Here is a 14,488-nt window from a genome sequence, read left to right on the forward strand (position 1 = left end):
GTTAATCACCTGTTGAATTATATCCTAGATTGAACTTTGCCCAAATTTTACCTCCGGCTCAGAGTATTAATTAAAAATACTGCAAGCTACATAAATATAAATGCAATTAATCAACACAGGGCATTTTTAACATTCTAGAGAGTGTATAGAAAAACTCAATGCACCGAATAACCCAATGTAGCGTAATTCGAAACAAATTAATAATATTTGGTATAATAATATTAAAATGGTCAGAATCTTTTTTTATGAAATTTAATGTTCTTGTTAAAAATTATATATGGGAACCTTTGTCAATGTAAGGTAACCATTCTACATAGACATTAAAAACGATACATTTCAATTTAAGGCGTATAGAAGGTTTAAGCCATTCTTCGTGAAATGAAAAATATAATTTTTATAATTTTTTAATTTGACATTTCTTTTCATTATAAAAGTTTTCTTTTTATATTTCCATAGAACAAAAAATAAGGCTCTGACCGTAATTTTTCAGTTTTCTTGTAGACATATTTCAGCTTAACGTACATCAGCATTGTCCGAATCTTTGATGTTGGCTATACTTCTCGATCGAATTAATTTAACATTTTCGATCAACATTTTGCATGTTATAGTAATTTTGTCACTATTAGATCTACCGTCTACTGCCTTACTTCAAGGATAATGTTATCAGATTTATGACTAAAGAATATATTGAAATTGGATTTTAGATTTTTTTATATTAACATTAGGCTAATTTCGCATTGGTATACACGTTTTGGTACTTCCGAATGGTTCAATACATTTCTTATATTCTGCCTATTATATTTATATTTATTTAACCCGATAAAATTAAAATTTTAAGATGATATACCGGCTCCCATGCTTTAGTTTCTTGAAGTCACTCTATTATTCGAACGAAATGACGTAGAGAGCCAACCTTAAGATCAAGTTCGAATGGTCCCCAAATGATGGTACCTCCAGATGTTCGACTTGTGGCCATCTACACATTTTTCTACAGAATCGTCCAAGTTAATCCACATTTTAGTATAGTCCCTAACGATACCTCCCAATTTTTGGTATTTTGAAGATTTGAACCAAATTTTTGTACCTCTGGAAGATATAGAACCTCATATAACTATAACTCCTCATATTCTGTACTCTGATGAAGTGAGTCAAATTTTGCACAAAATTGTCAACCTAAAAAAGAAAATTTTTCAATATCGGTCTACGTTTTTGGTAACACATTATTATAAAGTGGTATTTTGATAGTATCCCCACATTGTAAAGAAATTGCTTGAGATTTGGGATTTAAATACCTTAACTGGTATGAAATGTAGCTTCGTATACAATTACAGAATTATCTGAAGTGTTTGGAGTTTTGAAACAGCTTCCTAATATCGATACCTCCCGTTTTGCAGTATTTTAATTTTTTTTTTGCAAAAATTTTTAAACGATTTTCCCAAAATCAAATGATTTTAAGTCATAATTTATTTTTTGAAATATTTATATGTGCCAGCATAGTTTTTAAGGAGTTTTGTGTTCTTTTGAATGTTCCTAGGACTGTACAGCCCCTATCTTCATGAACTAAGGGATTATAGGGAAATATTACCTCTTTTAAAGTTAATTGATGGCTGTTAGGTATGTGGTAAAAACCAGCCTTTTTAATAGCTATCTATTTTATGATTAAATTTAAATTCATAAGGAAATCCACTTTTTTATAAAAAGTACGTCATTGACCAAAATGTGGGTACTTCCCCATTTTCCTATGATGACTTTTTTCCAATGATGTCTTCATTTGTTTACTAACTGTTATTGAACTCAATCCACTTTTACTCATTCTAATTTATAACTCTATTGGAACATTTTCCCATTCACATGTCGGATAAGATATGTTTCTGTGACTTCTGCGTGGGCACAATCACTTGTCACACCTGTGATCGCCGGGTCTACACCTGTCCACGTGTACAACACAAACAGATGTAGTGAAATAATGTCCCCAACATCAGATACAAATACAAATACACGCAAATCAATTTCAATATTTTTTGGCGTTAATTTCACCCCCAAAAAACACAACAACAACAAAATAAATTTGATGTTCTATATCGCCACAGCGTTTGCTTTTGTATTAGTTCCGGTGGTGGTTAAGATGAGTACTCTGCTGCTGGCACGGCAATGTGTGTGTGCGTCTGTGTGTTTGGATGTGCGAAAATGAATGCTGTCGTTGGTCGTTATCATCTGCCCTGTTATCATCATCGGCTGGCGGTTGGCTGGCTGGCTACTTAAGTCTCTGCAAACATTCGACCAAACGGTGATAGCAGCACCTCTACGTAACGTACTCATCCGTGTAATTCGCATGGAATAGTTCTGTTCTGAATATTTCGACTCTCTCCTATCTGTCTGTCCCCACTTCTAACGACAATCGGGTGTGATTGTGTTCAAACAAAACGACAGACGTCGACAACTACGTTCGATACAGACCATAACGATCGACAAGCCGGAGCAGCATTTCAGTTTTAAAAGCAACAAGTAACACACACAGAGAGTGTAGTCGCTCGCTTCTATATCTTCGCTTAAGACGTTCTAAAATATTCGGATCGGAAAAAAAAAAATTTGAAACTGCATTTAAGCAAAAAAATATAAATATCCGTATAAAAAGGACTAACTGTTATTTTATTTTTCCCTCTCTTTCTACTTACACTGTTTTCCATTTTCCGTGGAACTGGAACAAATTGATGACAAACCAAAAAATCGAAAATCAAAACAAAATTGTGACGCGTAGTGAATAAACGTGTAATTTCCTCATTGCTCCTGCTACCGTTGTGGTCTAATTTGGTGTTAGCCCAACGTCCTACCTCAACATTGTCACCGCAGCCGTCTCAAACCGGAGCCAGCCAACTCAAACTTCAACTACCTCTCTCAGCGGAAAGTATTAGCCGAAATTTCACAACCAAAATGCCAGAGAAACGTATTGCCCCCACCATTGAATCAGCTGCTGATTTTGAATTGAAATTGCCCGGGTAAGTGAAGTTCAATGATTTTGCTTCTCATACATACATAGCGACACACACATACTCGTACATATAACATATTTATTGTTTACAATTCTTGCCAACATGAATCACATTTACGAAATAATGAAAACAAGCTCAGCAATTTTTCCGTTCATGCCCATCCTCGCCGTGTGTGTTACGTAGTATTCTTTTGACCTTGGCAGTGATAATTTACCTCCCTCTGTACAGTGGAATTAATTGCCACAGATAAGCTTTTGTTAACAACGTAATTCACTAGAGAGAGTGTGAGTGTGAGGGTGTGTAAGAAGAGGGTGAGGGAGGATTGGGAATTTATTTACAAAACTATCTGTTTACTTGTGGAAGGATTTGGAGTGTTTTATATGTAATACAATAACAACAACACGCGAAATGTATTACATATTTCTCTTTTCGTTGTTGTTTTAATTTCTTTTCAAACATCACTTAAACGGCGCGTGGATATTATTCATCCGTGCACTTGGGTATTAACAATAGTTGGAATTGGAATGGGTTTCCTGGAAATTGCTTAATTGATGTTTGTATTAGGTTATAGTTGTGTGTAATGGGAAATTTTATAGTTTGGGGTACATTTTAGATTCTTCCAACTGAGGTTTTTTGAAATCCATTCGGTTACAAACTAGGATAAGTCTTGAAAATTTCCAAATCAATTTAGTCACGTTTTAGGGAATTGAGGTGCTAAAAGTTTCCAGAGAACTTCCTCTAAAAAAATCATCCAAAAGGTCCTGAAAATTGAATTTCGTTTTATCATTTTTTTTTTTTTTTTTGTTTTTTGAGAATATAACCTCGTATCATTAATCTGAAGAGATAAACATTGAATTTGGTTTTCTGACAGAATGACATTATTTGTTGGTCAATGATGTTACGATGTGCAAAATTTGGATGACCTCGAAGGACCTTTATAATAATCATGTTGGTCGTAAGAAGATAATTACGACCAACAGGATTATTATAAAAGTTTGTTGAAGATAAACTTTTTCAGAACTTTTTATAGAAGGCATAATTAGAGAGTTTTTTAGAGTTTTGAACTCGGGTGTGGGGGGTACTAGAAGGAGTTGTTGATATTTTCAATATTCACATTTGATTAAATTTCAATTTTAATGTAATGATTGGATGGATACATCCCATCTTAACAAAAATTCCGATAGGGACAAGGACTTCAAACAGTCAATAGGAGAATCGATAAGGTTAGGTGGACTCCAAAATGTGCTGAAACGCATGGTACAATAAGGAGGTAGAGCAGCTTCGTAAAACTACAAAATACAGCCCTGAGCCTTTGCCCGCTTCCTGTCAAAATTGTTCGAAATTTCAACAATTTGTTTTCATTTATTTGATATTTTTTGTTCATTTTCAAAATGAGTTAAATGGCGCGAAATATGAATGAAATGCCTGGATGTTCTCTCAAAAATATGATCCTAAGTGTTCAATCTTTCAATTCCATGGCGAATCTGGTTAAAACTAAAAAATAATAAAAGCGCGCGCCCAGCAATTTAAGTTTCTTCCAATCATTGATTTTGAAAAAAAAATTGTTCTTATTTTTCAAAACAACAAATACATACACAAATTTGGCAGATTCGGGCACACAATTTGTAATCAGCTGGTAGCTCTACCTTACCTTTTTATTGTACCATGCTTAAACGTATTTCCTCCAAAGAGACTTGATGTCCAAACCCATTGTTTCGGTAATACACAATTTTAACAGTGTCAAATATATATCTTCCTTAGCCTTAGGACTGAGGGCATAAAGTTGTTGTGCTTATATGCTCGAAGGACTAAAACCAAAAAATAATTAAAATTGTGCTTAGTTTCAGACATATGAACTATTTTCTCGTCGTAAATGACTAAATGTTACTCCCTTACTGTGAGTATAGAAAATTTACTCTTTTTCGAGTAGTTCCAGTAAAAAGTACTAATCAATCAAGTACTTTTCGATGTTTACACCTCTTAAGAACTTGAAAAACTATGGATCCTTTTGCAGTATTAAAAGTTGTCGGGCAAAATCTTATTCCAATCATAAAATTTGTTTTTTTTATTGTTGGACACAACATTTACATAAGACATATACATATATATATTTTTATATCGAGACGAGCCCTCAAACAGAAGTGTGACCAATCTCGCACTTATGGTGGAAAATTTTATGTAATACCACTGCTTCAAAAGAATTTTATACTAAATTATTTTCAAAAATATATATCTCTCATTTTAGTTTTTTTGGATAGTGTTTTCATATGTGGTTTATTTTAAAATCTCCATTAATATTGTTGCCAGGTCATTTATTAACAAATTTTTTCTTGTTGTTTTCTTTTTTGGAGAACTCATTTGCCATGTTTTTCCCTCATGTTGTTTACCGTTTTCTTTTTCCCCTTCTCAATACTGTCAAATAATTTGAAATTTGTTGTTATGCTCCCATTATAAGTAGGCCATTTTTAAGGTGGCGGAGGGTGGTAAGGATTTGATTTTATTACCTTTGCTTTATGGAATCAACGTAAAAAGAATATATAATTTGTTGGCAAAAAATATATAGAATTTATGGCCGCATAACAAAGTGTTTTTTTCTATATATATGCACACGGGTGTTTCTTAGGAAAATTTTGTCCCATATAAATGTTTATTGGCCGCACACATGGAAAACAATGAAAAGTTGTTGTCTCACGCTTTTCACATGCCAGCCAAATTAAAGCAAAGTTCATTGTTGGCTATAATATTAGCAAAAAAAAAAAATAAATTGGGGGCGTGCGTATATTCAAATGGGTCATGATCTAGATTATTATTTTTTAAGATGCACAATAAACAAAATGATTTATCTATGATGGTTTTTTTAAAGATAATCAGTATATATAGATCACCGACCCCCTAGATATGTTTCCAAAAAAATACAAGTTGTGATAAACAGACGAGATTTGACCTCATTTTACAAATGTTTCTTGTTTATTTTCTATTTTAAAAACAAATTAAGATATGTTTATATGTAAAATAAATTTGTTCAGTAAATTTCCAAAAGTTGATCTTTTCAACCAATTTTAATTTTTTTAAAATATTTTTCAATGACTTATTCTACCGATAAAGATTACCAAATAAAATATTATTGCAAAAGTAAGCAGACTAACATAATGCAAATTCTCATTGAGGAGCAACTGCACATTAGCAGCAGTGCTCAAAACCGTCCAAATGAGAGATTATTTAAGAGAAAACAACAATTGCATTTTTCTTTATATTTATCCATTTATTTCAATTGTTTTTAAACTTTGACGTTGTCTTAAATTATTATTAAAGCTAATTTTTACAAAAGAAGTCAAAAATTATATTTTCACACTGTTTTTTGATTGTTTAAAAAACAAAGATAAATTGGACTGGTGAGCGAGGTCTTGTCTAGGCACAATATGAAAGAGAACAATTCCTTCCACTCTCCTATGAAAAAAAATTTGAGTACACATCTTCTCGTTAGTAGCTCTCTTCAAAAAAAAAAATAAAATAAAAATAATAATAATTTTGTTCAGTGTATGTCTTTTGTAATCTGCGCGCCTTATATATCCAGCTTCGGGAAACTGATCATATTTTGGACAGAATTAACAATAATGCGTTTTTAGAGACTTTGTTTGAACATACCCCAGATGTTTAACCGATAATAGGTACTATCGTTATTCAGACTCACGATAAAAATTTAATAAAAAAAATAATAAAATGAAAACAGTAAAGAAGGTCTAAATATCGGTTTTATGATACCATGCATATTTAGTAGATCTACATATAACAAATATAAAAAACGGATGAACAAAATTGGCATACCTGTTTCTATGCTCAATTTAGTCACGTTTGGTACACAATAAAAGGCAAATCGGAAGAAAATATATAGGGGAGCTATATCCAAATCTGGACCGACCTCGATAAAATTTGGGAAAGGTATTTCTGTGCTGTATTTGATAGATTTCCCAAAATATATTTGTTGTAGAGTGCATATTACGGCTGCGGAGGACAAAAATACCAAATCGGATAAACAATATATATGGGAGCTATAGCTATATCTGAACCGATTTCGATCAAATTTGACATAGTTATTTCCAGGCTTAATTTGGTCGTATATTGCGAAGGTGCACATTTTCAGCTGACCTCATTGGCAAGTAAACACGATCATTTTGTTTTTTTTTTACAAACTGCTAGACAACGAATGTTTTCTCATCGGTTAAAACCAAATTCGGCAGTTCACCACTTTCGGCCAAGCGAAGCAACTCTTTAGCTCTTTTGAGTCTATTTTCTTTATGTTGCGGTGTAAGTTCTTGCACTTTTTGGAATTTTGCTGATGTTGCTGTTTTCTTCCGTCCACTTCCTTGACGTCGGGTTACGCTGCCATTTTCACGGTAACGAGCGATGGTACGAGACACAAAAGATTTATTCACATTTAAATGCTGAAGTGCTCAAACGAAAGCCACTTGTGCTTGAATTCCATCACTTTTTTTTCTAGAAACAATTGTCACCAAAATGATTTTGTACGCTTGTAAACAATGTAATGAGCTGTCACTGGAACAATTTTAACAGCCATCGGACGAGTGGCTTGGAAATGACAGCTGTCTGAAATTGTTTGCAGTTTTTTCATCTCACCCTGTATATAGGATCTATATTTAAAAATTGACTGATTACCTCCAATTTCAATAGGGTTCGTCCTTGGCTCAAACAAATGATTAAGCAAAATTTTATCTGGATCGGGCAATAAATGCGACCTGTACTTTGTTTACAAAAATAAATGGACATATCGATACTTTAAGCTAACTTTCGAATACAGAGAAGTGAAGAACAACAATGGCAGCAATCTACGAGAAGTAATATTTTCAGAGCACAGATTTTGTAGTTTTTACTTAAGAGTGAGACATACTTGTGAGCGCGAGTGCTCGAAGGGCAATATTTTTACACGATCTTTACTTTCGACTACTTTGTTTTACTCCTTAGTATTTACACTCAAAGTTTACTCTCCGCTCTTTTGTTTTATGTGGGACCACTCGTGAGTTACTCCTTTTAGAAAAATAAGAGTGGGGGTTAGTACATTCATACATAAAAATACAAAACTGAAAAATGCTGAAACCTCTGGAATCGTACATTTTCTCAATCTATATACATTTTTTCTCAGAAAAGTACTTAAAATTTTATGAACTATTTAAGTTCTATTGAATTTTAACATTGATAATATGACAAAGTCCATTAATTATTCTAGGAAATAGAAATAATTCTTTTGAACTCCCCTTAAATTATCACAAACACCCCCTCTTATCACAAATTACAAAAAAGTAAAGTAAAAAGTAATCTCATCAAATTCTGTTACCAATTGAATGGAAACGACACGGCCGATACCATCATTTTGTAAACGTATATTTTAATTCACATCATACCCAATATAAATCTATCAAGATAATAATTCCGAATTTTATTTTATTGCTCTCCCCTCCATAGATTTTTGAACAAAAACAAAACACTCGCCCTGCTCTTGGACTACGATGGCACACTCGCTCCCATTGCCGATAATCCCAAGAAGACTGTTATGCCCATTGCCACTGAAGTCATTCTCAACAAACTCGCCAAACATCCCAACGTTTTCCTAGCTGTCATATCGGGCCGTGGCATTCGCGATGTTCAAGGTCGCGTTGGCATCAATGGCATCATGTATGCCGGAAATCATGGCATTGAAATTGAATCGGAAGATGGCAGCAGACACGATTACCAACTGCCCGTTGAGGTACAGGAGAACTATACCCATCTGGTTAAGGAATTGAGGGCCAATGTGGAAAAGAACAATGCCTGGGTGGAGGATAAGAGGGTATCGTTGACCTACCACTATCGTGACACACCCGTCGACATTAAGGAATCACAAAAGCAGGTGGCAATTAAAATTATCGAAGCCCACGGTTTCAGAGCCAATCAGGCGCACGAAGCCATTGAAGCTAAGCCACCAGTAAACTGGCATAAGGGAGAGGCTGCCCGCTTCATTTTGAAGCACAAATTTGGTGAAAACTGGGCCGATGAAATCAAGGTTATATTTGCCGGCGATGACACCACCGACGAAGATGCTATGAGAGTGAGTAATCCACAAATGTAAAGGAAGTGCAAAAATATTTACCAATTTTTTCTTTCCATCATTTCAGCTACTCCAAGGCCTCGGCAAGTCATTTAGAATATCAACAGATCCAGAAATTCAAACCTTTGCTGACTTTAGATTGGCACGTCAGGATTTGGTCAGTGATTTATTGAAATGGATTTCCGATGCCTATGGCGTCTAAACAAGCTATGCTATTATTTTTATTATTAATATTTACTACCATTGTATGTAAAGACCTCCCCTCCCCTTTATCTGTAGTTTTAAGTGTTATTCAATTTAATTTTCATTCATTTTGTTTTGTTTGTTTTATTTTTTAATGTACAACAACAAAAAAACCAACGACAACAAGAGATTTTACGGGTACACAAAGAATATTGTTAACAATCGTAAACACAGCACATACAAACATACATACATATACATAGATATTTTTAATATACTCATGCATCTTTAGTCTATAGAAATTATAGTTAAATAAACAAAAATATGTCGCCCCCCCCCCCCCCTTATTTTCCGCATCCTCCAACAAAATATTGCACAAATCAATTATTTAATAAATGAATATTTGAAAAAGAAATACCATGAGATTGTACAGAATTTCTATATTTAGAGAGAGCCAGATTTGAAACACTGTTATTCGCGATTCGATGAAAATAGATGACAAACACTGTAGTCGTTTCGAACAACTTCCTTAAGTGCCAAATTGCAGTCATCATTCAAAATTCAATCATTCAAAAATTATAACCAGAATCAGACTTGGCTCTATATTTCAATTTAAGAAATATAGAAGACTAACATGTTTTTTTTTATCCAGTAGAGTGGGAACCAATTTTTTACACCACCACAACATGATATCATTACATTTCCCTTAATTCAAAAAAAATTAAAATCGATTTCGTTGCAATTTTTGTTTTTTTGTGGCTAATAAAACACACTGAAGAAAATTTTGACGGAACGGGCTACAGATATTATATATCATTTGATACAAACAAAATGTACCTCATCTAAATAAATGTTTTAGATCCTAGGTCACTCTGACGAAATTCGTTTCTGGAAATTTGGAGTCGATCTAACCATGTATATAGTATCCAATTTAATTCACACCTGTTACCAGGGTTGCGGTAGGTAATCATAAAAATTTTAATGTGCGATCTCTAGCCGAAAAGATGTGAAGTGATTTTCATTTATCTATATTTTCTATATTTTAATCCTAAATAAAAATAGTAATGATCTTTAATTTAGTCAGAAGAAAATGCTTTTTTGAAACTCTGTCTTAAAATGACATTGGTAATATGTGGTCGGCACCACCTGATTAAAGCCAACATTAATTTGGAAAGTGGTCGTTGGAGGTGCCGTTATATGGCGACAAAAAATACATATGTTGAAATATTTCTGTATGATTGGTTGGACCCCGATCAAGACACCGGAAATAATTGCAATCAGGGGATATCTTCATATGAGGGTTATACCAAAACATGATCCTATATTGATAGCTTTTTGCAAGGATGGTTGCCTCTTACTAGGAACTCAAAGTACCGAAATTAGTAAATTTTTTATAAAAAATATGGCTGAAATGTAATATAGCTGATACAAAGACGTGGACCGACATCAAAATGTACTAATGATTCTATATATAACCCGAAGGGCTGCAAATTATTTGAGGACCTTTGTGCATGGTTAAGGCTATATAATGGTCCTAAAAAGTTTGGCCTGGTAACCGAATATTACCACCTACAGTTACCACCCGGACAAAACGTCGACACTAGGACTAAATTTTTGACATTGAATTATTTGTATATACTTTGTTTAGAAAATGGACCAAAATTTTCGTAATATGGGCCCACTTATTTCCTACTATCTCCACAAGAAGCCAACATTTTGTGAAATTAATCCCGATTTTACACAAGCGCCTGAATGTAGGTCCCTGTGACTTCCCCTCAAGAGGTGTACATTTATGGTTGTATGCAGAGTGTGTAATAGCTTTTTAAACCCTCAGTCATGTGGCTAGAGAGGGTATATATCATTTGATACGACCTAACGTGCCTCATCAAAATAATGGTTTTAGACCCTAGGCCTCTTTTTACCAAATCCGTTTCAGAACATTTGGAGTCGATCTAGCGATGTCCGTCCGTCTGTCTGGCTGGCTGGTGGGCACTATAACTATCGAAGGGAGTATCTGATTTGATCCAAACTTGGTACATCGTAATATAATTATCAAACTTAGATCGAGTTTGGAGATGAATAATATCGAATTAAAAAAAAATAAAATAAAATTCTGCACAGGAAGAGAAAGGTTAATCCGGTTTTACCCCAACTTTGCAAAACTTAATCAGTACTAGGTCAGGTGTGAAAAAAGACAATATCGGTCAACTCTATCAAGTATCTCCCACACAAAGGGTCAAAGTTTTGATTAATTATAATTCTTATAAAATATCATGTAAGAATCCGATTGTCTTCAAATTACACACATCACAATATTTTTATTTACCGATTTTCTGGTGTGAAAATGGAATATATCGGTTCACTCCTTCTGCCACCTTCCCCAAAAAGGGTCAACATTTTGAATATTCATGAAGCATATAAAACACGAAAGTTAAATCCGATTCCATTCAGACTTGGTACATCCCATTATGTCCATGAACACAATATTAGTTATAATGATGGTAGAGATCGGACCATTTCTTCAGGTACCTCCCTCACATGGGGTTCAAAAAATAAGTATCCAACGCTCTTCAAATTTCACACCTACAAACATTTTTGCTAACACAAGATCTATTGTGAAGTATATAATCTGTTCCTCACCATCTTGCGAAACAAGTCAGTGATTCCCTACAACTTGCTATATCTAAATATATCCCTCAACCTAAATTTAAGATGAATAGAGAATTTATGATTTGCATAAAATTGGATATATATGTTCGACTTTCTTGTAATTTTGCCCATACCAATATTTTTATCTGTATTAGACGAAATATGAAAATTAAATTCTACGGTCGACTATATCTGGTACGTCACGCACATTTTAACATTTCCTAAAAATTATCACATATAACATATAAATTGAAGGAGGTAACCAATACAGTCCAAACCTGGCACGTCGCAACATTAATATCATATTTTTTTATGTCCGATACGAAATTTACAATATTGGCCCATTCCTTTAGAACCTAACAGAAGTCAACATTTATTTAAATAATCGAACACTGGTGTGTGTGTATTGTGGTTAACCTGAAATAAAAGTGAAAAAAAAAATAAAAATAGCCAGAAAGTAAATTACGATCGAGTGTCCTTATATTTCTCTTAGTTTCACGAGAGGTGCTGAAATTGACAATTCGACCGACTTCTGATACCAACAACAAAAGAATTCAAAATTTCAAAACTGTTTTTATCTGTTATCCGATTTTATTGTAAATCGGCACTTCCTAACACTTCCCTCCTACTCCCCAAAAACCGGGAATTTTTTTGATTAACCATAATAAAATCCGAAATTTTCTCCCATCTTTACACATACTGACATTTTTACCAATAATATATTTAATATAAAGAGGGATAATTACCTCACCCTTTGAGGTGCTTATCATCAACCTTTGCAAGAAAATTGTACAACTCTTAAATTCGGGATCTAACTGGGTACTTTAAGATTAGTTAAAGTACCCAGTTAGATCCCGAAACATAAATTAATAGCTGATTTTGTGTGAAATGTTTTCTTCGAAATATCGAAAATCAGGAGGTACCACAAAATGGACCTACACAGAATTCTTTGGAACCAATTAACTATTTGGTTAAAAAATCAGGAGAAATTGCTATAGAAGGTCTATAGCGAAAAGTGAACGTACATTGAATATTTTTTGAGAAGAGTTAAACTAACCACTGAGAATCTGAATTATCGAATAACAGCTAATTTGGATGGAAATTGGAGCAGAAACTTTTCAAAACACCGAAAATCAAAACACCGTTACCCAGACTATTCTGAATATTTAGTAGAGTGTTCCCAGTGTGAGGCAAGATGAAAATATTGTTCAAATTTTTTAATCCCCTTTTAACTACATACTTATTTTCGTATCTTAAATAAACAATTGCACTTAAATAATCCCGATCGCCCTGTAAACATTCACATAAAAACATACATTTTTTGTTTACATATAGTAACGGCACCTAAAATATTGTTTCTGTCACAAATTTGTAGTCAAGTTAATTAAAATGTCAATTTTATGGAAATTTAGTGTCAATTAAAAATCCAAAAATGTTCATAAAATATTGAAATGAAATGGTGTAGTGAAAAAACAACATATCTCCGTATAGATATATTGTTCCAGAACGTATATATCTATATGTAGTTATACACACATACTTACATGTGTATGTATGTGTACAACTGCGTATATAGAAACATAAACAATCATATGATTAGAGCTTTTATGTTTTTTTAAAGATGTGAGTACCAACGTTTTTTTCTCACTTTGAGAAACGTCTCCGTCGCTGATATTGTTCGCCAGTTGTATTTGTTACCAAATTTCAGAGAGTAAATGACCAAAAATTGCATTGCTTAAATTTTTTCCCATTTGGTTATAAACGTACATTTTTTTAACACTTAATAAATTTAAACGAACTGACTTAACGTTCAACAGTTTTAAGACCCAAAATAAGTTTTTTTTTTTTTTGACAAGTTCATATAGTTTTATTTATCGTCACAAAGCCTAATTCCGGGTCGCAAACCTCATTTACTTCCACGGCTTTAAAATACACCACCTTTTCACAATTGTTGTAAATGCTTTTAAACCCAAAAGATTATATGGATGGACTATCGTTTTCCAAACAATTTTTACAGATGACCAGTTGCGAAGCCGGCCAGTGAGTCATAATTTTACTTTAAAATATTGAATTATGACCGCGATTTTGGTGGCTTATTATCCAACATAGCCGTGGTTTATGTGGTCGTAAAGGCCAAATTAAAGGCGCTGTATTTGTTGGGTGTCATGTCAGGTCACAGTAACTTAAAAATTAATTGCATTTAATATCAATAAATCGCTACCTCCAGATTTTCATATAACAAAAATATAACGGTACCCTTGGCTTTGGGTTTCTGCCCCACTTTCTTGTTAATTGTGAGTAGACTAACTTCTCTCGAAAATATTTAATTTACATGAATTTTGAGCATGGTAAATTATATAAAAGTTCTACTCGAACTTAACTTAAATTTTGAGCTCAAATTGTTGAGTTTCTAGTTGTCTTGGCATCCAACTTATTATACAATAAACAATTTGTCTGACAATTTTGGTCGAACTTTCCCAAAATGTGGCAACATTGAGTTTAAACGAATAAAATGCCTGTGTGTGGCAGAGATTTGCCGCACGTCTACACTTTCTTTTTCGGTGCT

General features: G+C 33.5%; 1 protein-coding gene across 4 annotated transcripts in view; it reads left to right on the forward strand.

Moving 5' to 3' along the window:
• Positions 1 to 10,191, forward strand: part of LOC131805524 (uncharacterized) — a 29,146-nt gene extending 18,955 nt beyond the window's left edge. For 3 of the 4 annotated variants that reach the window (XM_059128752.1, XM_059128753.1, XM_059128755.1), the window contains exons 2-4: positions 2,759 to 2,996; positions 8,469 to 9,090; positions 9,158 to 10,191. In XM_059128752.1, coding sequence (XP_058984735.1) covers positions 2,759 to 2,996; positions 8,469 to 9,090; positions 9,158 to 9,292 — 995 coding nt within the window. In that variant the 3' untranslated portion in view covers positions 9,293 to 10,191. Of the gene's footprint in view, positions 1 to 2,348; positions 2,506 to 2,758; positions 2,997 to 8,468; positions 9,091 to 9,157 lie in introns of those variants that run through there. The other variant, XM_059128754.1, reaches the window with a different exon arrangement.
• The last annotated feature ends 4,297 nt before the right edge of the window (positions 10,192 to 14,488 follow it).

Source organism: Musca domestica, unplaced genomic scaffold (genome assembly GCF_030504385.1).
Source record: "Musca domestica strain aabys unplaced genomic scaffold, Musca_domestica.polishedcontigs.V.1.1 57, whole genome shotgun sequence".
Taxonomy (NCBI): domain Eukaryota; kingdom Metazoa; phylum Arthropoda; class Insecta; order Diptera; family Muscidae; genus Musca; species Musca domestica.